Below are 14,894 nucleotides of genomic sequence, written 5' to 3' on the forward strand. Positions count from 1 at the left end.
AAACGAAGAATTACCACCATACCATATCGTGTGCTTGTTTTATTTCTTACCTAAGAAAATAACCAACTTTATTAGATATCCAAATTCAAATTACCCTTAACGTAAAAAAAAAAAAAAAAATCAAATTGCCCTTTACCTTTCTTTCTATTTCACCTTTTTGGAGATGGGGAAGGGAGTTACTGTAGGGTCGTCTTTAAGAGTAAGAAATGAAAGTAGGAGTAGGGAAACCGCTAGCTTCTGTCTTATCGTATATTTATAATTGTTGTTAACTTTTTTTTCTGAATATAATTGTTGTTGTTGTTTTTAACATGGAATATAATTGTTGTTAACTAAGCCATCTTGGGATCATCAAGAGGCATAGTTATGAAAGTAATTTTAAAGGGAAGGGAATTCTGAAGCATGGGATGATGCGATGAGGAATCCAACGATGAAAATGTTTTTGATACGGATTTAAATAAGTTCTTTAAGTTTTTGATTAGGGTAAATATTGGGTTCAAAAACGACATTCCAAGTTTCAATGCTGTCGTTTGTATGTGTTACACAAATAATTTTAAGATATGAGTACAATATGCTAATTATGATATTGTTCAAGAACATGCTGCTCATCACGCGGATTCAACCTTGTATCAGCAGTGGGCATCAATATTAAGTCTTCCTTTGGCTTTGTGACGAAAAAAGACAAAAGCACCCCAATATTGATAAGCTAATTAATATGCATTAAAAAAGGCATAATAGTAGATTAATTAGCATTTACTTTTGGTCACGTGTTTAGATAGTGTTGAGCTCTATTATATTCCTTCCTATAGGTAAGATTCAACTATCTAATTTATTAACAACAAGAAAAATAGTTATTCTTTCATCTTATTATAATTATGTAAGAGAAAAAATTTATCTTAAAATAATTGTTATTTTAACTTTTCAAAAGTAACATTAATTATTTTTTTTTATTTATATCTCTTATAATATTAATGGTAAACAATAAAATCTACAAATAAATTAACAATAATATAAGATTAATTTTGTAAAATTATTATTTTCTTTAATCTACTTATTACTTTTTCTTGATCTTTATAAAATAACCTATAAAAACTATTATTTTGGGATGGGAGGATTAGTTTACTAGTTGATAGCAATAAATTTATATATTTTTTCAAAAATAATATAGTTATTAATGTTTCTCTTTTCTAAATACATGATCATATCATCTCTCTTATTTAATCAGGGATATTTTTAGTCTAAAAATAATTAGTGCATGAAATAATATGAATTGAGTTTTATATAAAAGAAAAGAAAAATAAAAATTGAGTCTTTTAAATAGAAATGGAAGTACTAGTAATTTTTACCAAGTTGTGGGACAATGCCCAAGTGACTAGTAATTTGAGTCTTTTAAATATATATAACATAGTTCACTTTCTGATTATGTAAACAGAGGAATGTATGTATGGAGAGGAGTTTCCCCTTTGTTAGTACTTTACTTCCTTTAAAGATTTGTCTCATGATTTATAATCTTGAAAATACCTTGCTTGTTTTTAGAAGAAAAAATATCAATTTCTCTTAACAATTTCTTTGTCCCTTTATTTCTTGTTAATAATAATAAGGATATTCACGGACCAGGTTTGGTTAAACACGGTATCCAATGCAATCAAAATTTTATGAGTTGAGTTGGATTGAGTTTGTGTATTTTTAAGAAAGACTTGGTCCAAACAAATCCGATCATGTATGAGTTGGTTTGAATTTGATTAATTGGGTTTGAATATTGAACAAATATTTTTTATTCTGCAAAAAAAATTAGAACAATAATTTATGTTTTCGTATTTGTAAGTATATATAATGACTAAATGCACTAAAAAGAAATCAAATTGTAATAATATTTGACTAATAGAATTAACGATTTTAATGCTAGCTAATATAATATTTTTAGTTTAGATAGAAATAAAATATTATATTAGAATAATAATTAATTTATATATAGTAATAAATTTAACTATATGATATGGATTGGATTAAAAAAGATCGAACCCATTTATAAGGGTTTCTTAGCTGGTTAGGTTGAGTTCAACCCATTTGTTTCACACCCCAACCCAATATAATTGGGTCAATGGTTAATCTAAATCCGTGAACACTCCTAAATAATAATGCATATATTTGTTTTATAACGTTAGGGTCTTATTAGTCAATATCCTCAAATATTAGTTAATAAACTAAAAGAAAAAAATATTTATTGTGTAAATCATAGAAAAATGTAAAAAAAATCATGAACTAATTTTCTATCTTTCAATAAGTACTTCAAGTTTTTTTAACTAATGCTCTTAAAACACTAATTAACATTTTTCAAAAATTTCTAACTCACAAATGTGATTAATGAAAGACTCAAAATACAGGTTAAGCAAGGACATATATAGACGATGAACTTCAATGTATATATATATATATATATATATATATATATATATATATATATATATATATATATATATGTACGTTCACGAATAGAGATGGAAAAATATTTCAAAAGGAAGAAGTAAAACGTGTACTACAAAAAAAAAAAGAGACAAGAATTAAGTGGCAGGGGGATCCAACATATAAAGTGAAGTAAAATACTAGTATATACTAAAAAATAATTTGCCATAAATTCTATTGAAATAATTAAAATAACACTATTCTTAACTCTAAAACGAGTAAATAATTTACACAACTTTGACTTATTTAATAATTACTATTGAATATTAACAATTTGTTCTGACTGACTTTACAAATAAGTTTCTGAATGTATTGCATTATTCTAAATTTAAATGAGCTTAATTAACATAACAGTGTAAGCTTAATAATTTGGTAAAAAATAATAATTTTCATATACGTGTGTATAGAAAAGTATTTATCGAAAAAGGAAATTAATCACATGTAAACGGTATAAACACACATTTTATATAGTTGTAAGTATATATATATATATATATATATATATATATATATATATATATATATATATATATATATATATATATATATATATATATATATTTTAAATGTCCTTACCGTCCTCTTTCACATATAAATTGCTTTCATACAGTTGTGTTTGTTTCTCGGGAAGATCATGGAGGAAAGCTAAAGAAAATGAGAAAAGTATGGTGTGGTGTGGGGGACTGAGAATTCTAACGGGAGAAAAGGAGCCAGAAAAGACACGGCACCTACGACAAAGATTTGGGAGTACTGTATGTGCGAGAACACACAGCCATCCCTAGCTAACTATATGCCTATTTTATATATATCTCTTTTATTAGTTAAAAGTTATACTTTTTAGTATTATTTTATAATATTTTTTATTTGATTAATTATTTTATTTTTCATATATTTTTCTTGTCTCTCTTGTAAAAAAAATATACAAAAATATAGTACGTATACAAGTTTTCTCCCTTTAATGTAAATGAAGAAAACTTTGTCGGTTAATTGTTTTCAAGTCTCTGGTCTCAGGGAAGTCTTAGCTCGAGAATTATGGGTTTATTTGTTTGTTTGCTGGTAGCATCAAAATGCGGTTTAAAGGAATGTTTGTCTGGAATGTATAAAACTAATTATATTAATCAAGAGTTTTGTTAATCAGTACTTTTAAGAGTATAACAACTAAATAATTTTTTTTTGTTTTAACTGTTTTATTTTGGTTATGATTTTTTTTTTGGGTACATGAAGAAGGAAAGAACAAAAAAAGAAAAACTATTTTTACAATTGAAAATACATTTCAATTTAAATTTAATTAAAGATACTAATAATACTAGCGCTACGACTACTGTCATTCGATATCAAAGTGTTATATATCATAATATCGTTAGCTGTTATAATAATTGTTCTAAACGAACTACTACATAGTAACATAGGTCTGTTACAGAAGATTACCTTTATAAATCATACACTCATTGTTGCTCTATTGAATTTTGACTTGGACTATCCCATTAGATATTTTATACACATATTATATTTACTCTATTGAAAGTCAATTTAAATAATTTTTAGAATATGAATTCATGTTTGATTTTTATTTGAAAAAGAATGAAAATTTTGGACAAGGATAAATTGAAAAAAAATATTGTAATTATCTTAAAAAACTAAGTATTATAATATTGAAAATATTAATTTATTTTTAAAAATAAAATATTAATGGCAAAAAGTGTAAGCAAAAGAAATCTATACTCAACTAAAAGTATTAATTTGTATAAAAATATTATATATATATATATATATATATATATATATATATATATATATATATATATATTTAAATACATGCATTATTTTGCAAAATATTACTAATAATAGTAATACTTATAACTATTGCTGATAAAAATTCTTAAAATAAAAATTACTCAAACCTTATATGAAATAATTAGTTATGTTAAAAGATAGATTGAATGAGTTTACCATTTTATATATTTAGAGCCTAATGTTAGAAATCCTTGATTGTAAAAATCAATAATTTTGTTGTCAATAAGGAAAAATAAAATGAGAATTGACAAGTCAACTAGATTGAATATTAATTTTTTCTATTATAGTTTTTTTATGTTACCCAAAAAAATTAACTTAAAACCTCAAAACTTTTAGACTCGACAATGAATTTCCTAAACATGATTTTTAAGAAGAAAAAAACTATAATTATTTTTCATCAAACCATAACAAATTAAATTAAAAAAATGTAATTGAAGTGGGAATATTATTACTGTTACTCTAATTTTTTTATTATAATATACTTTTTAAATAAGATAAATCATTTCATTATAAAATTAGGGTTAACTCAAATAAATTTTTTCAAATCAAGTTTACCAATGCTTTCCTCAACATGCGTCAAGGTTGATGATGTTAATTAACGTCATAGATTTGATTTACTACTTTATTAATTTGTCACACAAATTTGAAAAGTTAATTAATATGCTCCTACGTATTATACACTGGTGAATTATATGTTCACATAATGATTAGTATATTGGTAAGTCGTTCAGAGCATTACGCCATTATCAAGTTGTTCGTCATTAGTCAATGATAGAATCGTTAAGCAAGTAATTTTCGTTGACTAATGTATACAAATTTCAACGCATCATACATGCAATCAACCATCATGGCGGAAGAAGAAAACCGAAAGACGATTAATTGCAATTAATGGAAAGCTGAATCCTTCAGGCAATTAATGTTGTTTAAAAAATTTAATAAATAATTTTAAATTCTCCTATATAAGATCATTTTTTAAGGAAACTATAACATCTTTTTATCAATTAAAATATAAACACATTCAATATTTTTATATTTTTAAAACATTAAATATATCTTAGTTAATATTTTTACGAAGTATTTAGGTAAAAGGAATTTTTAAAAGAGATAATAATAATAAAGTGATAGAAAATGTATTCACTTTCGATCTTTGTCAATTTTTTCCCTCTCATTTCTTTGTTACTTTTTATATAAAAGCAAGTACAATTTAATATTGACTTCTTTTGCTTCTATACAGAAACCCTTATAATAAATTTAAAAGCAATTATGTGAAATAATTTTTTCTCCATGCCAATTTCGATCAGCAAGCCAGCATTCATACAGATAAATTTGGTTATGCATAATTTGTATGATGGTTTTTGTTTAGTTTTTTTTAAAAAAACTATGAAATAATATCTTTACAAATATTATTTATTTTAAACTGCTCATAAAATTAATTTTTATTTTATGGTGCTGAAAATAATTTTCATTTTATCATGAGCGTAAATATGCTTATAATTAAAACAAACGATGATAGTCAATTAAATACATATGAAGATATATCAAGAACGTATTCATCATTAATTAATAATTAGCTGTAACCCTTTTTTCTACAGAGAATAATTAGCTGTATGTAACTTTTAACCTTTTCATACATAAATATAGTATAAGACACAGACTAATTAACTCATTGACAACTGTTTAATGAAATGAAATAAGCAATGAATGCCGATGCAGTCAAGGATAAGAAGGTGGAAGTGTTTAGCTTGGATAAGTCAAATTAAATTTCTCAAATTTTAGACGTTTCATCTATTAAAAGGCATTAATATTGCAATGTACAAGTCTCAGTAGCACGCCACGTGGAAGATATGATACAAAAATCGTGCACTCGAGAGTGGCAATGGTTAGACGCATATATTGGTTTTCTTGATTATGGGAATTGCTACCACCTTTTCTGCCCCTCTTTAAGATAAAGCAAAAGCAAGCAGCTAGCTAGGGGAAATAGAAAAGCAAAGGAAGAAAAGAAAAACATGAAAGGAAGAAAGAAAAGAAAAGAAAAGCAATAAAGAAAGGGAAAAAAGAAGAAGAGAGAAAACAAAGACAAAAGGTTCTCAAAACTCCATGATTATTCAAATTCTCTCAAAAACAGTACCAAGCAATAGTCCCCTACTTAATCAACCCACAGGAGTGGACCTCTCTCAAAGTCTCTACAAGACCCTGTTTAGGCTTGGGTTGGAACAACATCAAAAAAAGAAAGGAGAGACTTTCTTTCTCTTTTGTAGATCGAGATCGTAGAAATTAAGAAAGGCATGAATAGAGGTGTTTTGCAAAGCTCACCGGTGAAACAAATGATGGCCGGGAACCCTAACAATTGGTGGAACATCAACACCATGCGCCCTCCTCCTCCTCCTCCACAAGCTTCTCCTCCTTTCTTCTCCACTCCTTCCAACTTTCTAACTCCTTATTATACCCCCACTTCTTCTCTTCCTCTTCCTTCTTGGCATGACAACAATCAAGAGCTACCTGAGTCATGGAGCCAACTACTCATGTAATACACACACTCTCTCGCGCACACACACCAAATTAACACACCCACCCACATGGTTGCATAACAAGGCTTGGTATTTTTTGTTTTGTTTTGAATTCAAAGTATTTTCAGGTTGAGAGTCACGGACTGATGATCCTTTCGGCCGATAATCAGATACTAATCTTGAGATTGATTTAAGAAAATAATTATTTACTTTTTTAAAATCTCTTTTATGAAATCCATAAAAATAAGAAATTATACCAATAAAAAAACTTATTAGAACGGTTAAAAATAAGTTAAACGAAACCCTTACTTAGTACTTATGTATATGTATGTTTGATCATTGATTATTTGAAGACTCAAATCTAACTGATTTGTATTTGTTTTTGGTTGCATGTGGTTTTGGGAAATAGGAGTGGGATGGTGTCTGAAGAAGAGAAAGGGGGTATGTGCCAGGTTCAGTCTAAGAAGTTGGAGAACTGGGAGCAACAAATGCTAAGCCAGGCTCCAAGTGCTCCTATTGTTGATGTTAAGCAAGAAAGCTCGGTGAACAGCTATGCGTATGGGCATGGAAACGAAGAGTTTCAACCAGCAAAGCCAACATGGTCTCAAATAGTGCCTGCTTCTTCCCCCAAATCATGTGTAACAAGTTTCAGCAGCAGCATGTTGGATTTCTCTAACAATAACACCGATGCGAGGCCTCCTCCACCAGATCCATCCTCAGAGGTATAATTATACATATTAATTTACAGAGATTCTACAATTTAATTTGTTATTATTTTTTCTTTCTTTCTGGGTTTTGATACGAGTTATACACATTTCGTGAAACTTTACTAAAACCAACTGACAATTAATAAAATTACCTTTGAATTTGGTCCCCGAAATGCTTTCGTATTGAAGAATATTTTCAAATTTCATTTTCCAATTAATATATATACGCCAAAGGCATGGGTCCTCCAACTTTTCTTTTTTAAACGAATATGTATGTAAAACGGTTTTTCTATTCTTTCTTTATTTTATAAGATAAAAAAATGGATTGCTTTGCTTCTCTTTATATGTCTTCTATTCTTTCCATATAAAACGAATGCTAGTATATATATATATATAGGAGTATTGTTTATCTTCTATTCTTTCTATATAAAACATACTCTATTTTCTTTTGCGCTTCTACTTTAACTTTCTTTTTTTTTTTGCATTATAATTTTAACGATTTTTTTTTTGTTTTTTAATTTCAAGTGTGATAGCGCTGCAACTGGTGGGGCATTCAAGAAAGCTAGGGTTCAACCGCCCACAACTCAATCGACCTTCAAGGTATTTTCATCGATTGCAAACAATTAGACAGAAACTTCCAACCTCGAACACTTTTTTCAGGCAAACCAACACACATAACCGCACACAAACATCACATGTGTGTGGGTGGTCACTGTTGTTTTTCTTGCTTGTCTTGTTCCTACACATGTTTTCTTAATTTTTATTTTCTTCATTTTATCTTGATATGAAAATTAAACATAAGCCAACATATTAATTAAGCATGTGCTTGTCCGTTTCAGGTTAGGAAGGAGAAATTAGGTGACAGAATTACCGCCCTTCATCAACTCGTTTCCCCATTCGGAAAGGTTTAAACCTAATTTAATTATTCAATTGAACATTTACATAAACTTAATTTATATCCAAAATTGGAATAAAAAACTGAAGTATCAAATATATATCTTCATAGAAAACCTATAAAAGTTTGCATATCCAATTAACCTCGTTAGTCCCCTAGTTCCAAATAAAATAATAATAGATAACAATCTTGAAGAAAACGATACTTTTTCTTGATATGATTCATCTTTCCCATGCATGCCCTCTTTCTTTCTCACAGTTTTTTTAGAGAAAAGAAAACAATATGCTCTCTGTTTAGCATTACATAGAAGAGAAGAGATGACTGGGAATATGACTGTAGTGTGTGGTAATTTTTTATTTATTTTTTACTTTTGCAGACTGACACGGCTTCTGTCTTATTAGAAGCTATTGGCTATATCAGATTCCTTCAGAGTCAAATTGAGGTAATTAATGTTTATTCTCCTCTGTCAATTTTTGCAAACAACCACGGGAGTCAGTGAATAGTACTCATGGCACGCTAGATGTTAAAAGTCCATTATTTCACGTTGTTCTAATCCTTCTGCTTCCACTTTATTAGTTTTTGAAGTTCTAAAAATATTCTCTTTTCCCCGTGGATGCAGGCCCTTAGCTTACCATACTTGGGCAGTGGATCAGGAAACATGAGGCAGCAACAATCCGTAAGAAATAATACCAACCCACCATTTCTGGTTAGCACACAACACACATACATATATAAAGCCGTTTCTCACTTCCTAAAGCAATGAGTCTAGCTTTCTCCCTCCAGCAGCATCTTTCTTCTTCTTGCATGTGTGCGCCAGAATATATACTAATTAATGGGTAATAATGTGGTACTGATTGAGAGATGGTTAATGTTAGGTTCAAGGAGAGAACAATTGTATATTCCCTGAAGACCCCGGTCAGGTATGCTTTTTCCTTGGATCCACTAATTAACCCCTTAAAGGGGTTTAGGGATTTTGCATTTGGAAAAGCTAGCTTAGCCAGCCACCAGTTCAACTTGCATTCTATATTATAAATGAAGAAAAGTGTAGCTAGACAATTAAAGAGAAATGTCACCAGCTTTATCAGATACAATAATATATATTAATTACTGCATTATTAGTTATTATATAGTAGTTTGAACACTGTATAGCTAGTCAAACTCTCATTTTATTTTGTTTCTGGTTATAGTTGCTGAATGAAAACTGTTTGAAGAGGAAAGCAGCTAGTGAGCAGGTAATTGTTCAGTGATTTTTTCCCCTTTTCTAATAATGATTAAACTAATTCAATATTATATTAATTTTGATTTTTACTTATGTCTTTTTTTATTGGTTGTTAATTATAATTAGGATTCTCAAGAAGAACAAAAGAAAGACCTGAGGAGTAGAGGGTTATGCTTGGTTCCAGTGTCATGCACGCTGCAAGTTGGAAGTGACAATGGAGCTGACTATTGGGCTCCTGCTTTTGGTGGGGGATTTCGGTAGATTGCTTAACTTACTATTAATAGGTTATCATATGCAGCATACAGAGAGAGAAAATATATTCATGGAGATTGTATAACATCATTAGCAGTCAATCTGCTGCAAAACCTAATTAAGGCTGATTGCTCATGATGCTATACGCAATTCCTGAATAAAATGTATGCTGCCAGTCAAGTTATATATTTGCAAGCCCTTGTTAAGACTCCTTAATTCACGGAAATCAAGCTTTAGTTATTTTCACTAGCTTAATTAATTAAGAGGTCGATCGTACAATGTTCGATAATTGTGTATATATGCAATAATTGTATGATTATTTTCAATGCTACTACTTCTTTAGCAGTAATTAAACAGAAGATCATAAAAGCTAATACTAAATATGCACGTACGGTACTATTTAAGCCTTTAAGATTAAATTTATGTCCATTTGGTACATTAAATGTGAGAAGGGTATACAAAATACAACACCACCGAGTTAGTATTCATTTAGGCCAGTTAATTTATATAAGTTAGTTGAGTTTATGCATGCTAAACAATATTTATACTTTTTAAATATATTCTTTATTTTGATGCTAATTGATTATATGTGAATTTTATTAAATAAAAAATTTAATAAAATTAAGTTTTATTTAATAATAGAGTGTTATATTAATATAAATACTCGACGACCTAGCTAGTAGCAGTCAGCATAAATTTTGCAGTGCTGTGTATTCTTGTACGCGGATGAATAGACGTAAAAAAGCGTGCACACTTCGCAAAGACATACACCGACACCGACACCGACAGAGTCCAACACGCATGCAGACTTGTATCGCATGCGGGGGTTATATATATAGTTATACCCTCTCTTTGGTTATACCAGTCACCGGCCGGCTATATAGCAGAATAAATAACCCTAGCTTGGCTAGGGCATCTCACGTGTAACGTGTTGTTGCATTTCAGCAACCACGCTTCATTTGAAAAAAATACTCCTTCTCGACTCCATACTTGTGAAGTAGCAACCTTAATTATTAATCTCCATCTTTGTAGCTGTTGGGCACTATATACTTAGACTCACAACAATTACTGCCCACACTTATGTGTAAGGGTGAAATAAGTAAGAGATTTTTATGAGATTTAAAGAAATTATATATATATATATATATATATATATATATAGAAAAATATACATATGTCCCCTTTGATATTTAAAAAGTAACATATTTAAATTTTACGAGTATAAAAAATACATAAATATTTTTATATTTATGAGAACGAAAAATATATTTTAGATTTTTTTACTCAAAATTGTCAATGGACATGACTTATTACTGTTAAATGTTTAAACGATATTTAAAATATTTGTGTAGGTTTTAAAAATATAAAAAAGACATGTGTAATTTTCTTTAAACCTCAAAAGAGACATGTATAGGTTTTATAAAAAAAGTAAATACATGCATAATTTTCTTAAACCTCAAGGGATGTATGTATAATTTACACAATAAATTAGGTAAAACAAGCCTAATTTATTTAAAAATTTCAAGGCTTGGATCTGATATTATCTGTCTAGACTTTATTTTTAAGTGTGATTAAACCTGTTTAAAAGTTTAATTTAACCTGCTAGCCTACTTATAGTAAAGCTTTTATATAGGTCTAATTTCTCTATACATGACAAACAAGCTAATAGACCAATGGAAAAAAAATACTTTATGTAAAGCAAAATATAATCTATAAAAATAAAAATCTTATTACTCAAAACATTTGACAAAAGACAAAGATGAAAATAGATAGAGTAGGTTACATTAGAGTCGAGACTAACTTATTTTTATGATATAAGTTTATTTTTAATGTCTAATCTAATCTCCATTATAACTTATTGAAGAAGTTGTTTTGTAATAAGACTTTTAAATATAATATAAATTTATCTTTCCATAAATATATATGTTTGAACTCTCTTTATCTGGGTCACCATATTTATTATTTTAAAAAGGTAAATAAATATATTATTTTAATATAATAAGAATTTAATAAAATATAATTTATATTTACTTAAATAGCTAAGCCTAAAGAGCTTCTTAAAAGGTCTAATGTCTTGTTTGTTTTTTTTAACTAAATAGACTTTTATTGGACTATATATGTTTAAAGTAAAAAAATTAATAAGTAAAAAGATAAAAAAAAGCACCCACCAACAAGTTTAAGGAAAACTAATAAATTAGTGTCTGTTATAGAATGGTTTTACTAATTGAAGAAATACCTACCTTGACATTTATATTTGAAAAGTATGTGCAAACAATAATATTTTTTTACCCAAGCTAGGATAATAATATAATAACTTGCAGCCGTTTGTTCTTATCACTGTATATCCTCTATCTCGAAAATCAATAAAAATTATAAAAAAATCTATGCCTATTGCCTACTAGTGTAACTAGTATCACATATATGTGAATAAGAAGTGTACAAATTCCAGTATTAGAAACTTCCAATAAGAAGTGACGAATTAGTACTGCGATGCATTTAAGAAATTGGACCATCTGAACTGACAGGCAAATGATAGTGAAACATTCTATGGCTCTATATACAATAATGAGCATTAATGGGTTGCATATCTGAATTCTGATGTAGCCATTCATCAACACACCTGGTCATTGTAACGTGTAGGTGTGAAAAAAAAAAAATCAATTAAGAGAAAAGATACATATATTTTGTCCAAGCTACAACTTACAAGTTTTATGGAGAAAAGAATTCACACAAATTATAATAATTTATATTTTTTAATCAAATAGTTTAAGATTTGAATCTTAATTAATTATTAAATATGAAATAAAATGAGAATATTAATTTTATGCGTATTTATAATCCTACAAAGATATTATCATTACGTCTGACGGAAACAATTTCATACTGATATTATCATAAAAAAATAATGGAAGACTGAATTAATCATCAAACAAATAGGCATATAATAAAAAAAAAGGAAAAAAGAATGAGTGAGTGAGCAGAGAACAGAAAAGGAAATTCATCAAGTGAATATAATTAAACAACACGCTTAACAATGTTGCGAAAGAAAATAAACCAACTAAAAATGGGGAACACTCGATACGGCAAAACCAAAAATAGAAAAAGGTTTAAATCACTCCAAGTCTATATGTATGCGAGTATGAGGAAGGGTAAGTATTATAGTGTCTATATTTGCACTTATCCTCATTAAATTTTATAGATGATTTTAGCGAAAACAATATATTTAATTACTTCTTTATTTCATATATAAGTTATTCTTTTATATATAGTAATTTTTCGCCCTTTAATTTTAGTAAAGAAATTATATAGTAAATGTTTTGACAAATTCAATTTATAACTTCTAAATTTTAAACAAATATGATTTCTAGCAAAGTAAACTTGTTTTTTTAGTAAACTTTAGAGACTTTGACTTATCAAATTTTTATTTAGGAAAGAAAAACTCAAAGAAAAAAGTTAAAGAACGTTAACTAATTAAACTTTTATTCATAAACTAAAAATCAAAATTTTAAAAAGTTTAAAATTAAAAACTTAATTAACCTGATTAAAAGCAAAACATAATAAATTGAAAGCAACACTCAATTAAGGGGTTTTATTTACACCGACGCTTTTCTTCTTCTTATTAATGACACAAAAACAAAAGCCCAATTTCATAAAACTGAATGTTTATGAATGCCAAAAAAAAATCCTTCTAGCAGTTTTGTCTAGCCTTTGGCGTTTTTGTTTACAAGTGTTTAGTGTATATAGTGTGGAAGAATGGAAAAATTGAGTAGAACCTATTTGTTTTAAAGATTAATAGAACTTATCTGGATAAGTTAATTTTAAATAGTTAAGCATAATTAAAGTATATCTTTAAATAAGTTATCAGAAAGTGCGAGTATCATATGAAAATAATAGACTATGTATAGATATATTTTGGGATTAAATTATATAGGAATTAGTAATTATTTTTTTGTGTGCAAATAATTGAAATTTTAACAATATTTAAGTTTTTGTAAAAAAATATTAAAAGTTGATGAATTTATGATTCTTGGTGAATGATTGGCGCAGAAAAAAAACAAAGTAAAGCTCAAGAAGCAAATTAAAGATCTAAAGTTGTTCGCTTAGTGCGTCTTAGGCGCTTAGCACGATACACAGGTTCAACGGGCAATGCACACTTAGCACCATGAAGATAATTATGGAAAATGAAGGCATGCTTAGCGTGAGACACGTGTTGAGCGCGAATACCGCCACACTCGCTAAGCGCGCTTAGCGTGAACATTGCTTAAAAATTAAGCTAATCTACACCTATAAAAGAAGGAGGAAGAATAAGAAAAAAACACACAGAAATTCCAAGAGAATGCAATTTCTTACAAAAGGCAAATACTAAAAGAAAGAAAAATAATCATTAAGAGTTATTCCTTCCATCTATCCCTTTCTTATCTAATCCATTTTATATTCATAATCCTCTTGTAATTGTAAGATCTCTTATGATAATGAGAGACAAGACCCTCAATTGTTGGGAACTCACCAGCTAACTGCTCTTGATGTAATTTCTCTTCCTATCTATTATGAATATTAATTTTGCATTATCCTTTCCTGTTCTTAATTTTATTGTTTATGGTCTGATCACCCATTTGCATGGTATGTTTTAAGGGTAATGTTGAGAAGAATAAGAGAATCGGGAAAGGATATCTAAATAGGCTGATTTTATTTAGCCTGTTATACATCTCTAGTCTTTATGAAATTTAACTATTTTATCTCTTAAAGGGATTTGGGAGAGAAGATAGATAAGTTAGATTATTTCACCTGAGAGATCTTGATTATAGTATATGAGTAGATGCAAGTATAAATTGGAATAATTATTAATTAGTGTGTAGCGACCGAATTTGCCACTAAAAGTTTCAGTCGCTTATTTGGTCTCAAGCAAAATAGCAACGAAATATGCAACGGCTGAATTTTATGTACTTGCGACCGCACATTTCGGTGTCTAAAGAATCGGTAATTTGATCACTAAGGACTTAGCGACTAATGTTTTTACAACACCTGGATTTTGGCCGCAATTTCGGTCGCAACGCTAGCGA

The 14,894-nt window shown here is 28.4% G+C and overlaps 1 protein-coding gene across 2 annotated transcripts; it reads left to right on the plus strand.

The window, feature by feature from the left end:
* The first annotated feature begins 6,228 nt into the window (after nucleotides 1-6,228).
* LOC114413571 (transcription factor bHLH68-like) lies at nucleotides 6,229-10,168 on the plus strand. 2 transcript variants are annotated; one of them, XM_028378036.1, is made up of 9 exons: nucleotides 6,229-6,778; nucleotides 7,171-7,483; nucleotides 7,994-8,068; nucleotides 8,308-8,373; nucleotides 8,740-8,805; nucleotides 8,983-9,069; nucleotides 9,239-9,283; nucleotides 9,551-9,595; nucleotides 9,709-10,168. In XM_028378036.1, the coding sequence occupies exons 1-9, from the start codon at nucleotides 6,540-6,542 to the stop codon at nucleotides 9,841-9,843; spliced, it is 1,071 nt and encodes a 356-aa protein (XP_028233837.1). In that variant the 5' UTR covers nucleotides 6,229-6,539; the 3' UTR covers nucleotides 9,844-10,168. The 2 variants fall into 2 exon arrangements, with proteins under 2 accessions (XP_028233837.1, XP_028233839.1); XM_028378038.1 differs by having other exon boundaries at nucleotides 6,236-6,778; nucleotides 8,983-9,039.
* The last annotated feature ends 4,726 nt before the right edge of the window (nucleotides 10,169-14,894 follow it).

This window comes from Glycine soja, chromosome 5 (genome assembly GCF_004193775.1).
Source record: "Glycine soja cultivar W05 chromosome 5, ASM419377v2, whole genome shotgun sequence".
NCBI classification, from domain to species: Eukaryota; Viridiplantae; Streptophyta; class Magnoliopsida; order Fabales; family Fabaceae; genus Glycine; species Glycine soja.